Raw genomic sequence first — 20,201 nt, forward strand, 5'->3', positions numbered from 1 at the left:
GGTTTTAGAGAAGCTGAGAGCGCACAAGTTATACGCCAAGTTCAGCAAGTGCGACTTTTGGTTGTCAGAAGTCAGTTTCCTCGGACACATTGTGTTAGGAGCAGGAGTAGCTGTCGACCCAGCTAAGGTGACCGCTGTTACAGAATGGGAATCACCTAAGAACGTCGGAGATATCTGCAGTTTCCTAGGACTTGCGGGATATTATCGGAGATCATTGAGAACTTCTCCAAGATTGCTAAACCAATGACAGAATTACTAAAGAAAGAGTAGAAGTTTGCCTAGAACGAGAAATGTGAAGAGAGTTTCCAGGAGTTAAAGAGGAGATTGGTGTCCGCACCTATTCTTGTGCTACCAAACCTCCAAGACTTTCAAGTTTATTGCGACGCTTCACGTCAAGGTTTGGGAGGAGTATTGATGTAGAATGGAAGAGTTGTAGCGTATGCTTCGCGACCACTGAAGAGCAACGAAGGCAACTACCCCACGCATGATTTGGAGTTAGCATCAGTAGTACACGCTTTGAAGACTTGGAGACACTATCTGATGGGGAAGCATTGTGAGTTGTTCACAGATCACAAGAGCCTGAAGTATATATTCACCCAGAAGGAGTTGAATCTGAGACAGCGTAGATGGTTAGAACTGATAAAGAATTATGACCTAAGTCTGCAATACCATCCCGGCAAGGCTAATGTTGTAGCCGATGCATTGAGCCGCAAGGGCTATATAAATGGACTGACAGCTGGAGAGTTACCGCCAGAGTTGTGCAAACAGTTCAAGGACCTGAGATTAAAGATTGTGCCTGAAGGACATCTGGCCACATTGGAAGTACAACCCACTTTATTGGACAGGATCAGAAAAGCACAGAAGGGCGACTCAGAAATAAAGGAGATAAAAGAGAACATGGTTGCTGAGAAAGCGAAGGAATTTCGTGAGGATGACCAAGGAACCATATGGTTCGGTCAACGCATATGTGGACCGCAGGATCCGGAAATCAGGAAGCTGATTTTACAAGAAGCTCATGATTCACGGTACTCAATCCACCCCGGGAACACGAAAATGTACATGGACCTAAAGGAAACATTTTGGTGGTCCGGATTAAAGCGAGACATTGCAGAGTTCATTGCCTTATGCGATGTGTGCAACCGATTTAAAGCCGAGCACCAGAAGCCAGCAGGATTGCTAAGACCACTGCCAATACCAGACTGGAAGTGGGATAAAGTTGGCATGGATTTTATCACCGGGTTACCAAGGACCAGATCAGGATATGATTCCATTTGGGTAGTGGTTGACCGTTTGACCAAGGTTGCTCACTTTATACCAGTGAAGACTACCTACACTAGTGCACAGTTAGCGAAGCGCTACATGTCAAGCATCGTGTGTTTACACAGGGTACCCAAGGAAATAGTTTCAGACAGAGGTACCCAATTCACCTCAAGGTTTTGGGGACAACTACATGAGTTTCTCGGAACGAGACTAGAGTTTAGCACAGCTTTCCATTCGCAGACGGATGGACAAACTGAGAGAGTTAATCAGATCCTTGAAGATATGTTGAGAGCCTGCGCTTTAGATTATGGATCCAGTTGGGATGACAATCTGCCGTATGCAGAGTTTTCATACAACAACAGCTTCCAAGCCAGCATAGGAATGTCACCTTTTGAAGCTTTGTATGGAAGGAAGTGCTGAACACCATTGTTATGGGATGGTGTAGGGGACCCCAGATTTGATAAAGGATGTCGAGGAAAAGGTTAGACTCATCCGAGACCGATTGAAGGTAGCTCAATCAAGGCAGAAGAGCGACGCAGATTCCAAACGTAGGGAGGTTACCTACGAGATTGAAGGTAGAGCGCAGAGTTTCGCCGATACGCGGGGTAAGGAGATTTGGAATCAAGGGAAAGTTAGCACCCTATTTCATTGGACCTTTCAAGATCTTGTCACGCCAAGGATAAGTGGCCTAAAAATTGGACTTACCGGAAGCACTGTCCAATGTCCACAATATCTTCCACGTATCACAACTGAAGAAGTGTCACCCCGAGATGGCCGACACGCCCCTGAGGGATACAATTCCACTTGAGGAAGTCCAGATACAGAGTGACCTCACCTATGAGGAGAAACCGATCAGAATCTTGGATACAGCTGAGAGACAAACCTGATCCAAGACCATCAGGTTTTGCAAGGTTCAGTGGGACCATCACACTGAAGAAGAAGCCACTTGGGAACGCGAAGACGATCTTCGAGAAGACCACCCACACCTCTTTGCTAACCGCACCGAATCTCGAGGACGAGATTCATCTTAAGGAGGTTAGGTCTGTAAAATCCCAAAAATTTCAAACTTTTACATGTGCATTGCATCCATAAGCATCATGGGATATTGGGACAGCAAGGGGTCATGCAAGTTTGCAAGTACAATTAAGTTTTGGATGATACGATGTAAAAAAGTACATTTTGACTATTGTATCTTGGTATTACATCTTGAACTGTGTGTGCTAGTGAGTCGATCCAAGGACTAGCACAAATAAGCACAGAGATCGAACCCTAGTAAGGTTGCGGTCGCTTCAGTAGGCTCCGACACGTTTCACCGCGTGTAATAGTGCCCCATGCAGTATATGTTGTGCACGCGGCTCGGGCGGGCAACCCCTGTCTTGTCTGTCCCGACAATTGCCTCAACGCGTGTCCCGTTATAAACCCTAGCTAACACTGGCGCCTGTGGTATCCCCTTGACTATAAAAGGAGGACGAAGCCAACATAAAAAAGGTTCCATCCTATTCCATTTCGCTGAATCCCTAGCTGAAGCCAGCGATAGGTAGTGCAAGGTTTAGAGTAAGAGAGCAGCCCCGAGAGGGGCTAAGTAGCTAGCCGGGGAGCACACCCGGCAACTTGTAAACACACCCATTTCATTGGAATATACACGCAGAAAGTAGGACGTAGGGTTTTACACCTCCGGGTGGCCCGAGCCTGGGTAAATCCCACTGTCTACACAACGTTTCTTCGTCATGTCGGTGATGACCGGAGGCGATCCCCCCCGCCCTCGACCGAACAACAAAAAAGGGATGCTCGACATCCTCGGTGCCGGAGTCTCGGGCTCCGACATCTGGCGTGCCAGGTAGGGGGCCCATGCGGAAAGTTTCTGGTGACCGCCGGCATCGTCGGCATCGTCTTCTTCGGCACTCGCGTTCACAGGGTGACAACCCCAAGGTGGACACGCGCGGCACACCCGTGACGCGCACAAGATCACGTGATGCCCCACGGGCATCACAGGGGCAAGGGGACCTTGAGTCCTCTCAGGCGCGGCAGCAACAACAGCAGCCACCGCCACAACAGCAGTAGCAGCAACAGCAGGCGCAAGAGCTGCAGGTGCTGCTCCCCCCGCCTCCTCCCCGGCCGCAAGGAGACAACCAGCAAGGGAAAGCTCCAGTCCCGAATGTGAGAACCGGAGCCAGCCACACGAATGACGCTCCCGTTGGGCGCATCGAGCGCCAAGACCATCCCCGTGCGAGTGATCACCAACACCGCTCGCACCGGAGTCACACTGTCTCGACTCCGCAGAACCTCGGATCATTCGTCCCTCAGCCGAACCCCGAGTACGGGCGAGTGGTAGCAACCCGCCTCCGCCTGTAGGAGCACGGGTCTCCGGCACCGGGGATGTTGGACAGCCCCTTTTTGTTCGGTGGAGGGCGAGGAGATCGCTCCGGCGATCGCCGGCGTGACCAAAGACACGAAGTGTTGACAGCTAGGTTTACCCAAGGTCGGGCCACCCGGAGGTGTAACACCGTACGTCCTGCTTTTTGTTGTATAAACGAGTAAGAGTGCTTTACAGATCGCCCAGGGGGTTCCCAGGTTGACTACTTGTCCCTCTAAGGAACTCTGCTATTCGGGTGAATGCAACGCTACTTGCTATTGACTAAAGTCGGAACCCTTTCACCGGTGGCATTGGTCCTCCTTTTATAGAGAAGGGATACCACAGGTGCCAAGACATGCAGCACGACACGTTAACGGCGCGCGTGCCATCGCCACATGATTTCTCCTACTGTATATCCACGCTGGGCTTCATGCAGCGCCCAGGCCACGGTGTATTGTAAATAAAATATATCCTAGGGTAGCCGCTCTAGACTTGATGAGCAAGAATAGCCCTGCCGATGTGACTCATGTCGACGCACTAATTGCACTGCGCCCGCTGTCTCGTCTTTTCTCCACAGGTCCGCCGGCCCCACCCGCAAGCCCCTAAGCTCCAGCACCCGGGAGGCATCCCAGTACCATTGCCTGGCTAGTTGCGGGGGCAGCGAGCTGGTAGCTTCCCAGGTTCGCCCTTCCCGAGGAGCCAGCCTAGCGGGGTCTCGTCAGTTGCGACCCACGCGTCCTGTATCAGTGGGGCCCCGTGGGCCACTGGTAGGACAATAGCCCCCGGGTGTGGGCCAGCAACCTTGAGCTCCCGGGTAGTGTCATCCTAGGTCGGTAGCCGGGCTACGCCCTCCCGACGCGTGGGTCCCTAGGCCAAGCTGGGAACCCGGGCACGTAGGCCGCCGTTACAGCTCCTCTCGTCGGAACGGAAGGGGCGGGTGCACGATCCCTGGCCTCACTACCCATCTGGGAAACGGGGAGTTATGGCCACGTCGCGCAAACCGTCTTGATTCCTCCAAATTTTTAGGGCACTTGATTGCCGATCGTGGGGGCGCCCATTGCAATTCCGCCTGCCTGGTATAAATACCCAGGGGCGGTCGCAAGGATTCCCTTCCGCCACTGCCCTTGCCATTGCCTCCCCCAAGCCCCTTGCGCCCCAACTCCCGAGAAGCTTCCCCCCTCCCCCTTCCCCCACTCCACCAATGGCACTCAAAGGCCCAGCACGTCCCAAGGGCGCCAGCGGAAAAGGAGAGAAGAGCGGCAAGAAGGAGGTGTCTGAGAAGGAGCACGATGTCATCGCACGGGGCTCCGACACTGAAGCGATCCTCCCCCTTACTAGGGTTCGATCTCTGTGCTTACCGTGCTAGTCCCTGGATCGACTCAGTAGCGCACACAGTTTCATGATGAAGTATACAGAAACAAAGGTCAAAAGTACTTTGTTACATCGCATCATCCAGGATTTAAATAGTACTTACAACTTCGCATGACCTCTTGGGCCAGCATAAACAAATACTGTTTCATCATCATACAACATTGTTTCAAAATACTGCAGCGGAAAAGGGTAGAACATAAGGGCCACAACTACTCTAAGGTGAGAGCATGTTGAAATGTAAGCACATGACCCACAACACAACGACGAACCTCACTCATCGTTGGATCCACCTGCATTGTTAATTGCAGCCACTACATGGTCAATACATTTGAATGTATTGGCAAGTTCACCAGAGTTATAAAGGACCTACCAAGTACATGCATAATTTGGCTAGGAGGGGTTTGGCTATTTGCACAAAAGCATCATTATTCAATCCTATCATTTTTAAACAAATAGTTTTGAATTCTATTGGACACGGGGTAGAAACACCCATGCTCCTATTAACCTAGGCACATTGAGTAGAAACATCAATGCTCCTACCCAGTTCAATCCATTCATTTTATTAAGAAATTGGAATGAGTGAGACCTTCCTTACAGCCCCAATATCTAGTTGCTAATAATTGTCCATAACCGGGGACACGGCTAAGTACTTAGTTTGACACTCTCGAGAGGTGGTACACTTTACCCACAAGAAATCGACGTGTTAATTCCTTGCTGTCCTCAGGGTAGAGTAGCAACGGCATCGACTACAGGAATTTTCAGAACATAATCCCCCAGACCACCTGAGGGACGCGCCCCCACCTACACTGCTACATACCGATGTCACCTCGGATCCGGATTCATATTTCTTACATCCATCCTAGCAGAGCCCATAATACCATGTACTGGAAGCTACTAAACAGGAAACTAGTCCAGTCTCTGAATACCCCGGGTGGCATTCCTCAATTGCAACGCAGGCGCTCCCATAGAAATGGCGAGACGACTCATAGAAATTGACCCATAGAAATGGACCTGATGTCGCATACATCTCCTATTCCTCAAAGCAGCCCACCCAGAACGGTTCATTGAATTACTTGTTTTGCCATACACTAGGAAAACCATATTGTAATTCAATAGTATCACATTGTAATAATACCACCCTCGTATATTATCATAGCATAGCATTTTACTACTACGATGGCGATTGGTGGTGTGGACATGGCAAAGGTATCCTATACTACTAGAACAGATCATAGCTAGCATAGATACAATAATAATCCTAATAATGCAACTAATAAAATAATGGGATGATGGTCAAAGTGAACTTGCCTTGATAGCAGTTGGTATTCAAGCACTCTTCACAATCACACAGTTCGCTCTCCGAGAAAACTAATCAAATACAAACATTGCATACATAAACACACAATACAATCAAAAGTAAAAATATATGCCACGATGCAATGTATAACATGTGACATGACTTGGTTTATTATATTTGGATGATCCACTGATCCTAAGCATTCGCAATTAAAAATAATGCATTAGGGTTTTAAACAAAAGGCATAACAATTAAACAAAAACCTAAATTATAGTTTTATTGGCATCAGCCAAATAATTTATTTCAAAATAATTATTTCTCTGTCCCAATGGACAGAGGATAAAAAAAAAATTCGGCACTGGTTTCAATTAAAAAGGACTTCTAAATAATTAGTTATGAATTTAAAGGCATTAAACCCTATTCTGTAAAATGAATGTGATTCAAATATTCAAATTCAAATTTAAACAGTGCCAAAATATTCTACAGGTTGAGAGCTTTCCAAAAAGGTCAAGTTTGTTAAATTTGGCCAAAGGGTTTAAAAGTTATGATCATTTGAAGTTACAGGGGCTTTTCTGCAAAAGTGCCATTTAATTAAACCGGGGGATTAAAATTAGATTTTTATTTTATTTAAGCAGTGCCACGTGTCACTATCTCATTGGATGATACCGGTTCGTTTATGAGAATTAACCGGGATCTAATCCTAGCCGTGGATTAGGGATGGACGGTCGGGATCGAAGATGGAGCTCACCAGCGAGGTTTAGGGTACCGGCGGGCGGCCCCAGCGGCGATGCGGCACGGGCGGGGCGGCTCGGAGAAGGGCGCGGGAGGCGCGGCATGGCACGGCGAAGTCGTGGACGCGGTCGGCGCGGCTCGGGGCGGTCGGGATCGTCGCCTGGGTCGAAGACGAGGCGGCGACGCGGGTGGCGGAGCGCCGTCGAGCTTCGGGCTCGGGCATCAGGGCGTTGCAGTGCACGAAAAAGAAGAAGGAACACGTCACGGTGTGCGTGAGAGAGAGAGGAAGATGAAGGCGCAAGCGGCGACGAGGATGGCTCACCGAGCTCGTCGGCGCGGCACGAAAACGGCGGCGGCGCGCGTGCGGCTCCGGCGAAGAATTCCGGTGGCGTGGGCGCGTGCGAGCGGGGGCAAGCAGAGGGGAAGAACTGAGGAGGGGCATGGCTTTATAGGGACGCACTCGGGCTGCTCTGGGAAGGTCGGAATCAACGGGAACCGGAGATTGCGGCGGCGCGGGGAGTCCGGCGCGGACTCGGCGGCGAGCGCTTTCCTTTGGGGACGAACGCCCTGACAGGGGGCCCCCACCTGTCAGTGGCAGCGGGAGCGCAAGCGCTGGCGCGGGGCCGGCTCGGTCGGTGCGGGGCCGGTTCGGCCCATTTGGCCGGGCCGGTCAGGTTTTCTTCCTTTTTTTTAGCCTTTTCTTTTTCTGTTTTTCTTATTTTTTTGATATCTTTTGATTTTGAACTCCAAATTGGTCCAAATAAATCCAGAAAATTTGTACAATCATGTTTTATCATGATACATCTTTTGGGAGTAATTTCCCCTCAAAATAAAATATCTAAAAATACATTTGCCCTATAAATGCCTTTAGAGCTATATAACTATTTAAATAAAATAGTTTTTCAACTCTAGATAATTATCCAAAAATTATGGGTTAGCTTATTGATGCATTAAATCCCTTTTATAAATAAACCTGTAACATCCCAAAAATTCCAAACTTTTACATGCGCATTGCATCCATGAGCATCATGCCACAATTGCATATTTGAATTCAAATTTGAATCTCAAAAGGCTTTGGAAAGATTTTTTTTTCAATTTAAACCCTCGGGTTGTCACCCATTTGAGCTTTGGATCTTCAAACCAATAGGGTTTATTTATAAAAGGGGTTTATTGCATATATGAGCTATCCCAAAAAATTTAAGATTTTATTTGGAGTTGAAAAAGTATTTTATTTAAATAGTTATATAGCCCTAAAGGCATTTATAGGGCAAATGTATTTTTAGATATTTTATTTTCAAGGGAAATGACTCCCAAAAGTTGTATCATGGTAAAACATGATTTTACAAATTTTCTGGAATTTATTTGGACCAATTTGGAGTTCAAAATCAAAAGTTATCAAAGAAATGAGAAATGGAGAAAAAGAAAAGGCTAAAAGAAAAAAAAAGGGAGAAAACCGGACCGGCCCGGCCAAATGAGCGGAACCGGCCCAACTTACCTCGCCCGCGCGCGCCCGCCGGCCCAAGCTGCACCGCAGCCCACCGGCGCCCGCACCGCGCCCGAGCCGCTGACGAGCGGGGCCCGCACGTCAGACTCGTCGTCTTCCTCGGACGGCAAGTGCCGGAAATCTCGCGTGCCAAACCCGTCGCGCCCGTCTCGCCGCCATCGCCGTCCCCGCTTCCTCCAGCCTTCCCGAAGCTGCGCACCCGCATCCCTATAAAGCTCGCACCCCCTCTCTTCTTCCCCTCTGCTCTCCCCCTCGTTTTCGCCGCCAGGCCGCCGGAATTGCTCGCCGTTGAAGCTTCGGACGCCGCCGCTTTTCTCGCCTCGGTGAGCCATCCTCGAAGCCACCTCTCTCCCTCTTCTCCTCTCTCTCTCGCGCACACAGTGACGCGCTCCTTCTTCTTTTTCATGCACTACAGCGCCCCAATGCCCGAGCCCGAAGCTCGCCGGAGCTCCGCCACCCGCGCCACCGCCTCATCTTCGACCTACGCGACGACCCCGACCGTCCCGAGCTGCGCCGACCGCGTCTGCGACTTTGCCGTGCCGTGTCGCGCCTCCCGCGCGCTTCCCCGCGTCGCCCGCCTCACCGGAGACCCCGCGGCTGCCCCGCCCGCGCCGCGCCGCCGCCGGACGCCGTCCGCCGAAACCCTAGCCGTCCGGAGGTGAGCCCGAGAGCCCTCAACCGTCCGTTCTCATTTGACGGCCGAGATTAGATCTCACTTTTTATTTTTAATCGAACCGGTACCAACCAATCAGGAGCTGACACGTGGCACCTATTTTATAAAATGAAAATCTAATTTTAATTCCCCAAATAATTAGAAATGGCACTTTTGCAGAAAAGCCCCCGAAACTTCAAATGATCATATCTTTTAATCTGTTTGGCCAAATTTGATGATCCACACCTTTCTGGAATCCTTAGGAGATGTAGAATCTTTTGGCACTGTCCAATTTCAAATTTGAACATTTGAATCATAGTCATTTTACAGAATAAAGTTTAATGCCATTTAAATCATAACTAATTATTTAGGGGTCCTTTTTAAATGAAACCAGTGCCCAAAAATTTGTTTTATTATCCTCCGTCCACAGAGAAATAAATATTTTGATCTAAATTAATTGGCTGATGCCAATAAAAACCTTATTTAGGGTTTTTAATAAATAGTTTGTGCCTTTTGTTTAAAACCGAAATGCATTTGTTTTAATTACCAATGCTTAAGATCAGTTGATCACCGAATAAAATCAACCCACTCATGTCACATGTTGCACTGCATCATAGCATACATTTTTGTCGTGATTTGAATGGTGTGTGTGTGTTTGTTTGTTTGTATAGTTTTCTCGGAGAGAGAACTGTGTGATTGCGAAGAGTGTTTGAATATCAACTACTATCAAGGCAAGTTCACTTTGACCATCATCCCATTATTTTATTACGCACTAGCTTTTATTAGTTGCATTGTTAGGATTATTATTGTCGCACCAGTGGCACCCGGGGTACCACCGCTGTGCGACACGTGGGCCCCGTTCCCGAGTTCCCGGGAAGGTCTCATCCAGGGGAGCGTCTATGAGCTCCCCGGCAAGCCAGCAGCCCGGAAGGGGCTAGCGGGGCTTCGGGGAATATTCCCGCCTCGGCACCTCCCGGAAAGCTGCTTCCGGGGAGGGGGTTCCCGGGTGCGTTGGGCCCGTGTGCTTCCCGGGATCGACTTGCTGGGACGGGGGGTTCCCGGGCGCGTGCCCCCGCCTCGGGCGTGGGGCCCAGTGGACAGCGCCACGCGGGCGCGTGGCGGGCGTGGGACACGCGGTCCCACCAAGGCAAGGAGGGAGGCGCACGGCTCACTAAATGAGCCGACCGGGGACTGGGGCTGCGGGGCAGGGGGCTGAGCGCCCTCCGGCAACCGCCTCAGACCCGGGGACCGCCCCCGAGTCGGCAACTTCGGCTCCGCGGAAGCGGTTGATGCAGCACCCGGTGTACTTCGTTAGTATGGTGCTGCGCGACGCGCGGACATGGTATCCGCAAGTACAGAAGCTCCTCCTGGGGATTCTCCTTGCGTCCCGCAAGCTGCGCCACTACTTCCAGGCGCACCGCGTCATGGTGGTGTCTGGGTTCTGCCTTGAGCGGGCCCTCACCAACCGTGAAGCCACCGGAAGGGTGGCCGAATGGAGGATGGAGTTGTCGGAGTTCGACCTCCACTTCGCCAACTCCAAAAGCATCAAGAGCACGGCCTTGGCGGACTTTGTCGCGGAATGGACGTCCACGGGCGTACAAGAAAGCGAACCGGAGACCAGCCTACCCGGCAAGCTAGACGAGGACCGCTAGGTCCTCTATTTCGACGGTGCGTTCAGCCTTCAAGGAGCAGGCGCTGAAGTCGTCATCGAGTCAGCGAACGGGGACCAGTTGAGGTTCACTGTCCAACTCGACTTCGTGAACTCCACCAACAACACGGCGGAGTACGAGGGCCGGCTTGCCGGGTTGCGGGCAGCGATCGCCCTCGACATTAAGCGCCTGGTTGTTCGCGGCGATTCCCAGCTCGTGATCAACCAGGTGAACAAGGACTACGACTGTCCTCAAGCAACCGAAGGAACCCCTGCAGCAGCGGGGGTCCATGCCGCTCATATAGCGGCATGCCTTGGCAGGGAGATTCCCCCCTGGGCGGAAGAAATCGCCCGCTACTTAAAGGGGGAGGCCCTCCCGGAAGATGACGTCACCGCGGAGCGAGTAGCGCGACAAGCCAAGATGTACACTGTGGTGGATGGGAACCTCTACCACAGGCGTGCAAACGGCGTCAAGCTTATCTGCGTGCCGCAGGACCAAGGGTGCGCACTATTGGAGGAAATACACCGAGGCACATGTTCACACCATGTGGCCTCCCGGGCTTTAGCCGGCAAGGCGTTTCGGCACGGCTTCTATGGGCCCACGGCCCTGGATGACGCTGAGCGGCTGGTGAGGGCGTGCGAAGCGTGCCAGTTCCACTCAAGGAAGAGCAACCAACCGGCGCAGGCCCTGCATGTCATTCCGTCCTCATGGCCGTTCGCGGTCTGGGGGCTCGACATCGTCGGCAGGCTACCGAGGGCGGTCGGTGGTTACGAATATTTGTTCGTGGCCATCGACAAGTTCTCCAAGTGGGTGGAGGTGGAACCAATGCGGAAGGTGACCGCCCAGGCGGCCATCAAGTTCTTCAGGGGCATTGTGTGCCGGTTTGGTGTGCCTAACAGCATCATCACCAACAACGGCACGCAATTCACGAGCGCGGCGTTTCAAGCCTATTACGAGGACATGGGCACTAAGCTGTGCTTCGCGTCCGTTGCTCACCCGAGGAGTAACGGACAGGCGGAGCGAGCCAACGCAGAGGTGCTGCGGGGGCTCAAGACGAGAACCTTTGACAAGCTCAAAGGCCACGGGAAGCACTGGATCAAAGAACTCCAGCCCGTGCTGTGGTCCATCCGGACCACACCTAGTCGGGCAACGGGCGAAACTCCTTTCGCCCTTGTCTACGGGGCAGAAGCGGTGCTGCCCCTCGAGCTCAAGTACGAATCTCCCCGAGTACGCGTGTACGGCGACACCAGCCAACACGAGCAAAGGGTCGACGATCTAAACCTCATCGAAGAGCTCCGATGCCGGGCTGCTGTGCGAGCCGCGCGTTACCAGCAGGGACTCCGTCGTTATCACGACAGGCGAGTCCGTCCCCGGGGGCTTGAGAACTGAGACCTTGTCCTGCGCCGGATACAAGGAACGAAGGCCGGGAACAAGTTGACTCCGAACTGGGAGGGGCCCTTCCGGGTAGTGCAGGTGACCAAGCCGGGGGTTGTCCGCCCGGGGGCTGGGAGGCAGGCGGCAGGAGGGGTTTGTCTGTGTTGCTTACTTTCGTAAGTTTTGAAATTTTTTGCAGCACCTCGGGCCTGGTAATAGTCTAACCTGCAGGAAAGGGTGGAATCTTGTACACTGTGGTGCCCGTGGGCTGCCCACGGGTCGCACCATATACCGGTGCCTTGTGGTGCGGGAGGACCACAACACAAGGGGCTCACCGCACTCCGAGGCTTCTGACTTGGCAGGTTGCCGCCACGTGTGCCTGGTAAACATGGCGGCAGAAACCGTGCCGCGTTCGAGGGAAGGGCGCCACGGGTGCTGCGCGGGTCCGTCGCGCGCGATGGCAAACCCCCCTCCTGCGCCTATAAAAGGCGCGCCCCAACCATGGACACCTTCGCAAGGAACAGGGGCTGCCGCGGAGACTCTATGGTAGTGCATGCCTTCCGTGCCTTGTGCCGTCGGGTGCACTATCATAGAGACCCGGCTGCATTCCTTTTGAGAGAGCCTTTTTTCGGGCGCGGGTCGTTGCGAGGACGCTGTGATGGCGCCGGTGCCGGCGCTCGTCGCCCGTTCCAGCCCATCACCGCGTCCCTGCCACGGCCCTCGAGCAGTTTTGCTTCCGGGCAACAAGGGTTGTCACATCCCTTGGGACGAGCTCCCCAGAAAAAACCAGGTCTCCCCGGTTGCGGGGGCTGTCGCCGGGATGCTATAACTTCCTCGCCACCCGTGCCCGCCGTTCGGGGTGGGGCGCAACTGGTGGTGAGGACGTTATAGCCGTCTTGCGGCTGCTCCCGGGGCGGAGTCCTCCTGAGCCGGGGTCCGTCCCTGAAGGCAAGGGTTGCCGCGTGGGCGTGGTGGTAGCATCGTCGTCGGTGGTTGCCGCTGGCGGCGATCTTGCCCCCGCGCTCCTACCGCATCCCTCGGAAATCGTTTCCCTTGAACAGGTACCCAAGGAGGGTTCCGTACCCTACGGGTGCGCGGGGATAACTCCTAATCACTGGGAGTGATGCGCGGAGTGGCCTTAACTTCCCTATTTAGGGGGGGAGTTAGGGCGGAAATCACGCGTCCACTAGTCCGTCTGTAATGGCTCCGTACAAGGGGAGGCGAAGGGACGCGGGCCCGCGACTGATCGGGGCCCACGCGACTGATCGGCAACTGACCAGGGGAAAACCCTTCCGGGAACAGGTGATGCCGGCCCACGCCCGGGGGCTACTGTCGCACCAGTGGCACCCGGGGTACCACCGCTGTGCGACGCGTGAGCCACGTTCCCGAGTTCCCGGGAAGGTCTCATCCAGGGGAGCGTCTATGAGCTCCCTGGCAAGCTACCAGCCCGGAAGGGGCTAGCGGGGCTTCAGGGAATATTCCCACCTCGGCACCTCCCGGGAAGCTGCTTCCCGGGAGGGGGTTCCCGGGTGCGTTGGGCCCGTGTGCTTCCCGGGGTCGACTTGCTAGGAGTGGGGGTTCTCGGGCGCGTGCCCCCGCCTCGGCCATGGGGCCCAGTGGACAGCGCCATGCGGGCGCGTGGCGGGCGTGGGACGCGCGGTCCCACCAAGGCAAGGAGTGAGGCGCACGGCTCAGTAAATGAGCCGAAAGACGGGTAGTTACCTTTCCGATCAAAGGAACAGTGGTTGTCCAATCTTACCCTAGGGTTTTAGGCTCCTAGCAGCGGAGGTGGCACCCATGGACGCCACCAGCTCACCGGGGAGTTGTGTGCCTCCCTGCTGGACACTTGTAGCCCATGCACCGTGGCACCTGTGGTATCCCCTTGAGTATAAAAGGAGGACCCATGCCAGCGGTCAGGGGGTTCCGCATTTTTTTGGCTCAGTTCAGCAAGTTCGCTCAGCTCGCTCGGCAGAAGCTTAGTGGGCTCCAGTAGACAGCTAGCAGAGAGCAGTGAGGAGTACCTAGCCGTTGAGAGAAAGCCCGGGAGCTTGCCCGGCAACTGGTAAACATTTGATCCGCAATCAATATCAGCTCAGACAAGCAGGATGTAGGGTTTTACACCTTCGGGTGGCCCGAGCTTGGGTAAAAAAAACGTGCGTGCATCTGTTCTTGGATTAGCGCGCACCCCTAGCACTCCGTCTTGCCGGCCCCGCAGGGCCTCACCGGCCGTGCCGGCGATCGCCGGGTCTTTGCCCCAGACGCCCCTACCGAACCTAAGAGGGGGACGTGGCCGCACGCCCCCGATGTCGGAGCACCGAGCAACGACAATTATTGTATCTATGCTAGCTATGATCCATCCTAGTAGTATAGGATACCCTTGTCATGCCCTTACCACCAATTGCCATCGTAGTAGTAAAATGCTATGCTATGATAATATACGAGGGTGGTATGATTACAATGTGATACTATTGAATTACATTATGATTTTTCTAGTGTATGGCAAAACAAGTAATTCAATGAATCGTCCTGGGTGGGCGGCTTTGAGTTTTCGGATGTCGTGACGTTAGGTCCATTTCTATGGGGCCCGCTGAGTCGTCTCTCCGTGAGATTCGGGAGCGTCCATGGTCGTCTCCCCGTGCGATTCGGGGAGCGCCTGCGTCACAATGTGGAATGCCACCCGGGGTAAGCAGAGACTGGACTAGTTTCCTGTTTAGTAGCTTTCAGTACAACCACATGGTAATATGGGCTCTGCCAGGATGGATGTAAGACATATGATCCTGGATCCGAGGTGACATCGGTATGTAGCAGTGTAGGTTGGAACGCGTCCCTCAGGTGGTGTGGGTGATTATGGTATGAAAATTCTTGTAATCGATGCCGTTGCTACTCTACCCTGAGGACAGCAAGGGATTAACACGTCGATTTCTTGTGGGTAAAGTGTACCACCTCTCGAGAGTGTCAAACTAAGTACTTAGCCGTGTCCCCGGTTACGGACAATTATGAGCAACTAGATATGGGGGCTGTAAGGAAGGTCTCACTCATTCCAATTTCCTAATAAAATGAATGGATTGAACTGGGTAGGAGCATTGATGTGTCTACTCAATGTGCCTAGGTTAATAGGAGCATGGGTGTTTCTACCCCGTGTCCAATAGAATTTAAAACTATTTGTTTAAAAATGATAGGATTGAACTATGATGCTTTTATGCAAACACCCATACTCCACATAGCCAAATTATGCATGTACTTGGTAGGTCCTTTATAACGCAGATGAACTTGCCAATGCATTCAAATGTATTGACCACATAGTGGCTGCAATTAACAATGCAGGGTGGATCCGATGATGAGTGAGGTTCGTCGTTTTGTTGTGGGTCATGTGCCTACATTCCAACATGCTCTCACCTTTGAGTAGTTGAGGCCCTTATGTTCTACCCTTTTCCGCTGCAGTTTTTGAAAACAATGTTTTATGATGTTGAAATAGTATTTGATTATGCTGGCCCAAGAGGTCATGCGAGGTTGTAAGTAGTATTAAATTTTGGATGATGCGATGTAATAAAGTACTTTGACCTTTGTTTCTGTATATTTCACCATGAAACTGTGTGTGCTAGTGAGTCGATTCAGGGACTAGCACAGTAAGCACAGAGATCGAACCCTTGTAAGAGGGAGGATCGCTTCAAAACCTTATTGGTTTTGAAGATCCAAAGCTCAAATGGGTGTAAACCCTAGGGTTTAAATTGAAATAAAATATTTTCAAAGGCTTTTGGGATTCAAATTTGAATTCAAATGTGCTATGATGCTTATGGATACAATGCACATGTAAAAGTTTGAAATTTTTGGGATGTTACAGACACCTGGGACGTGCTGGCACACCCCCTTTTAGGTTCGGCAGGGGCGTCAAGGATCGCTCCGGCGATCACCGGCGTGACCGATGGTGTACGTAACCTGCAAAGTAATGTACCCAGAATACATGCAAGCTAAGGACACATGCACGCACGTTTTTAACCAGGTTCGGGCCACCCGGAGGTGTAAAACCCTACGTCCTGCTTGTCTGAGCTGGTATTAATCACAAAACCAAGTGTTTACAGGTTGCTGGGTGGGTTCCCGGGCACTCTCTCCCTTTTTGCTAAGTGTTCCTTTCTACTCTCTGCTATCGCTAGGAGCTAGCTGTGAGCTGATCCAACTGAACCTAGCTCGAACTAACCAACCAAAGACCCAACGAACCCTTCGACCGTTGGCGGGGGTCCTGCTTTTATAGGCAAGGGGATACCGCAGGTGCCACAGTGCATGGATTACAAGTGGCGAGCAGGGAGGCTGGGCAACTCCCCCGATAGCCTCGAGGGTATCCCGATCTTTCGATGAGATACCTAATTATCGATTTGGTAGGAGGTGACGTTGACGATCCGACTACAACCTAGGAGGCAGCGCCTTAGCAATCGATACACCAACTCCAGAAGGTTATTGATCCTGCGGGGGCACGATCAACTTGACCACGAAGGTCTTTCTTCCTACAAGCAATCGGAGAACAAGCAAGAACAAGATGAAAAGCGATCTGAAATTGCGAATAGAAGATATGAAGGTTCACGAATCTGAATACTCAATATAGTTGGAGTCTTGATGACGGTAAAAAAGGTGGTCTAACCGACACACGCGATTACATGAAAGTAGCAAAGGCTAAACTTTATCTAATCAAAACCCAAGGCTCCATAGGGGGCTCATGGGGTATAAATAGGAGGGGAACTAGGTGGTTTTCGGCCAGGCCCTTAAGGGACTCCGAAACGGCCTAGGAATCCTCCTAAAACACAACGAAAACATCTAAAAATTGGCTGGACCCTATTACATGGCCTTAGGCCCAATAAAGCAAGGTTATAACCCTCATCTTTGGCCCATAGATACCCATTGGAGGAGGAATCCTCCACTTGGCCGAAATCCCATTGATGAAGAGGATGCGGCCTTCTTCTCATCTCTCGTTATGGTGGTTGCAATGTTCTGAAATCATCACTTGAGCTAGCTCCCGCCACCTTGCTGCCACCTCCATGGTTTGCTGTCCAACGCTGATCCTTGAGGTCCAAGCTAGGTCCTTCATTCCTAAAACACATACAAGAACCCATCTTAGGCAGCAGCATATTCTCATTAATATTAAATGAAGTACCGAGGAACGAAAGTACCTGATAATTTAGTTGTCGTGCATGAGCTCTAGTAATTGGTCCATGTATCTCCGATACTTGAGGTGTAGGTGCTGTAGGGGCTATGGTTGTATCATTAGTGGGGATGTCCTCATGACCCCCTCGGTGCGCTGGTGGCATGCATGAGTGCCAACTCCTCAGCTAGGGGCCTAAGGCCTAAGAACTAGCCCTGGACAGCCACTTTTTACCTGACTAGACGGGCAACTTCCCTCCTGTCGGCTCATTAAATGCACCGTGTGCTCCACTCCTCGACCTGGCGGAACTACGCACTCGATGCCTAACGCGCGCCCACGTGGCGCCGCTGCTCTGCCTTCTTGGCCCCGCCCTCATGACGGGAGCCTGCATCCGAGAACCCCCCTTCCGGCAAGTGACTTCCCGGGAGGTTACCAGGCGGGAATATTCCCCGAAGCCCCCCTAGCCCTCCCGGGCTGGTGGCTTGCCGGGTAGCACGTTAACTGCTTCCCGGGATGATGCCATCCCGGGAACCTAGTGACGCGACCCACGCGTCGCGCAACGACGGTACCCCGGGTGCCACTGGTGCGACAATAGCTCCCGGGCGTGGGCTGGCAACACCCGTTCTCGGACGAGTTTTCCCCTGGCCGGTTGCCGGGCTACGCCCCAACCGACGCGTGGGTCCCGACTCGGCTCGGGTCCGCGTCTGTTCGCTGCCCCTCGCATCTTGCCGTTACTGATGGAGTAGTGGGCGCGTGATTTCTGCCATAACCTCCCCCTTAAACTAGGATGTTAAGGCCACTCTCCGCATTACTCCCTTGATTAGGAATTATCCCCGTGCACGCGCAGGGTGCGGAACCGGCCGTTACCAAACGGCCGGGTGCTATAAAGATTTTACTGCTGTCCCAAGGGGAAAAACACTTTGCCCCCACAACCTTCGTCTTCCACCTCCTTCACATCCTGCGCTCAAGTGTTCTTGCGAACCCCTGCCCGTACTCCCCATGGCACCTCCCACCACCAGAAGGGAAAAGAGGGGAAGGCCCCCGGGAGAGCAGCGGCTGGCCAGAGCGAGGCGGCAGCCAGAGCAGCCGCCGATAGAGACCGGAAGAGGCGGGAGATGAGGGCTTCACTAGCCTTCTACCGGCCGGGCTACAACGGCGAAGCGCTGGCCAAGGTCCAGCACGCCGTCGCCTTCCAATTCAATGAGCACGGGAGACCCACATCTTCCCGGCGGGCGCCGAGCACCAAGACAATGACTTCCGGGTGTTCAGGCGCTTCCTCCTCACCGGGCTGGTGCCGCCATTCTCGCTGTTTCTCCACGTGCTGATGGAGTCGTACCAGCTGCGGGTGGCGCAGCTTCACCCCAGATCGCTGTTCCTCCTCGCCACCTTCCAATTCCTCTGCGAAGCGTTTGTGGGGGTGATGTCATCGGTGGCGTTGTTCCGTCACTATTTCTACTCCCGGATCGACAACGCGAAAGCGATGTCGTCGGGGGTGGTGTTCCGCGCCCGCGACCAGATGAAGTCCGAGTTCATCATCCGGTCGGGAAAGAAGATTGAGAAGGAGTGGCGGGGCAACTGGTGCTGGGTCCGAGTGGAAGACCCCCAGGAGTTCATCCTCTCGCCCACGGAGCTGCCGCAACCCCACAGCGGCTGGCAGGACAGGTACCACCGCGACGTTGATCTCCTCCCCATCGTGGAGAAGATCAAGGCGCTGCGGCTAGCAGGGCTCACCGACGTGGACGTGGCGCGTACCTTCATCAACCGGCGCATTGCCCTGCTCCAACTGCGCTCCCGGCCCGCGTGGATGTACACGGGTCCCGGGGACAGGACACGCCTCCACCAGGATGGCGTGGATTTGGAAACCTCAAGGTGTGGGTGAGGGGAATCTCCAGCGAAACCTTCAATCAACGAGGTTCCCGCCGGGGGCCTTTTCCCTCCATGCCGGCGTTGCGGCGCTCAATGACATCGTCACCGCCTTCCCACCCTACAACGAGTGGGGGTTGATGGACAATACCCCCACCCGGACCCCCCGCGCTCCCCTGCCAGCACCTCGCGGGAAGTAGGTGCTCAAGGAGAGCGGGGGCGAGTCGGAGATCAGCTGGCCCTCCCTCCAGTCCCTGGATGACGAGGCGGGCCAGGCTGCAGCGTCCCCGGAAGTCGTCCCTGTGGACGACGACGATGAGGACAGCAACGATGTGCCCCTGGTCGTTCGGAGATCAAGGACGTACGCAGCAGCTGCGGCTATCTCCTCGACGGCCGCGGCGGCATCTGCCCCCGTGGCGACATCCGCCCCGGCCGCGGACGCCAGCCTCGCGGCGGCGGCCACCTCAGGGGCACCCGTCGGTACTTCGGTGGCAACCACGCCCGCAAGGGTCGCCGGAGCCTCGCCGGCGACATCCGCCCCAGCGGCGGCTGCCAGCACCGCGGCGGCGGCCCCCTCAGGGGCGCCCGCCGGTACCTTGGCAGCGCACACGTCCGCGGGGGTCACCGGGGCCACGGCGGCGACATCCGCCCTAGCAGCGGCCGCCAGCACCGCGGTGGCAGCTGCCCCGGGGGCATCTGCCGATGCCTCGGCGGGGACCATCCGCGACCCGGCAACGGTGTCAGTAGCAACATCTACCGGGGCCGCAGCGGCAGCCTTCCCGAGGTCGGCCCCTTACGCCGCGGCGGCTTCGTCATCGACTCCCGCGACGCCTAGGGTCGCTGCGACCCCGCGGGCACCCACAGTGCCGCCTGCTCGGGGGGTCTTCCGGGGCTTTGCGCTCTGACGCAACCCCCCGAGGACCGACTCGCCGGTGGGCGCCAGCAAGAGGGGGAGGAGTGACTCCCCGTCCGCCACGCCGAGCAAGAGGGCGCGCGCGGACGCCGGCGGCGCCGC

The 20,201-nt window shown here is 53.9% G+C and overlaps 1 protein-coding gene across 1 annotated transcript; it reads right to left on the reverse strand.

Annotated features, from left to right (window-relative positions):
• Positions 1-533: 533 nt before the first annotated feature.
• LOC112269367 (testis-specific gene A8 protein-like) lies at positions 534-19,907 on the reverse strand. Its single transcript, XM_024456036.1, has 2 exons — positions 19,552-19,907; positions 534-537 (listed from the first exon to the last, which is right to left on the reverse strand). Exons 1-2 carry the CDS (start codon positions 19,905-19,907, stop codon positions 534-536), a joined length of 360 nt encoding a protein of 119 aa, XP_024311804.1.
• Between the last annotated feature and the right edge of the window lie 294 nt (positions 19,908-20,201).

The sequence above is a fragment of the Brachypodium distachyon genome, chromosome 5 (genome assembly GCF_000005505.3).
Source record: "Brachypodium distachyon strain Bd21 chromosome 5, Brachypodium_distachyon_v3.0, whole genome shotgun sequence".
In the NCBI taxonomy this organism is placed as follows: domain Eukaryota; kingdom Viridiplantae; phylum Streptophyta; class Magnoliopsida; order Poales; family Poaceae; genus Brachypodium; species Brachypodium distachyon.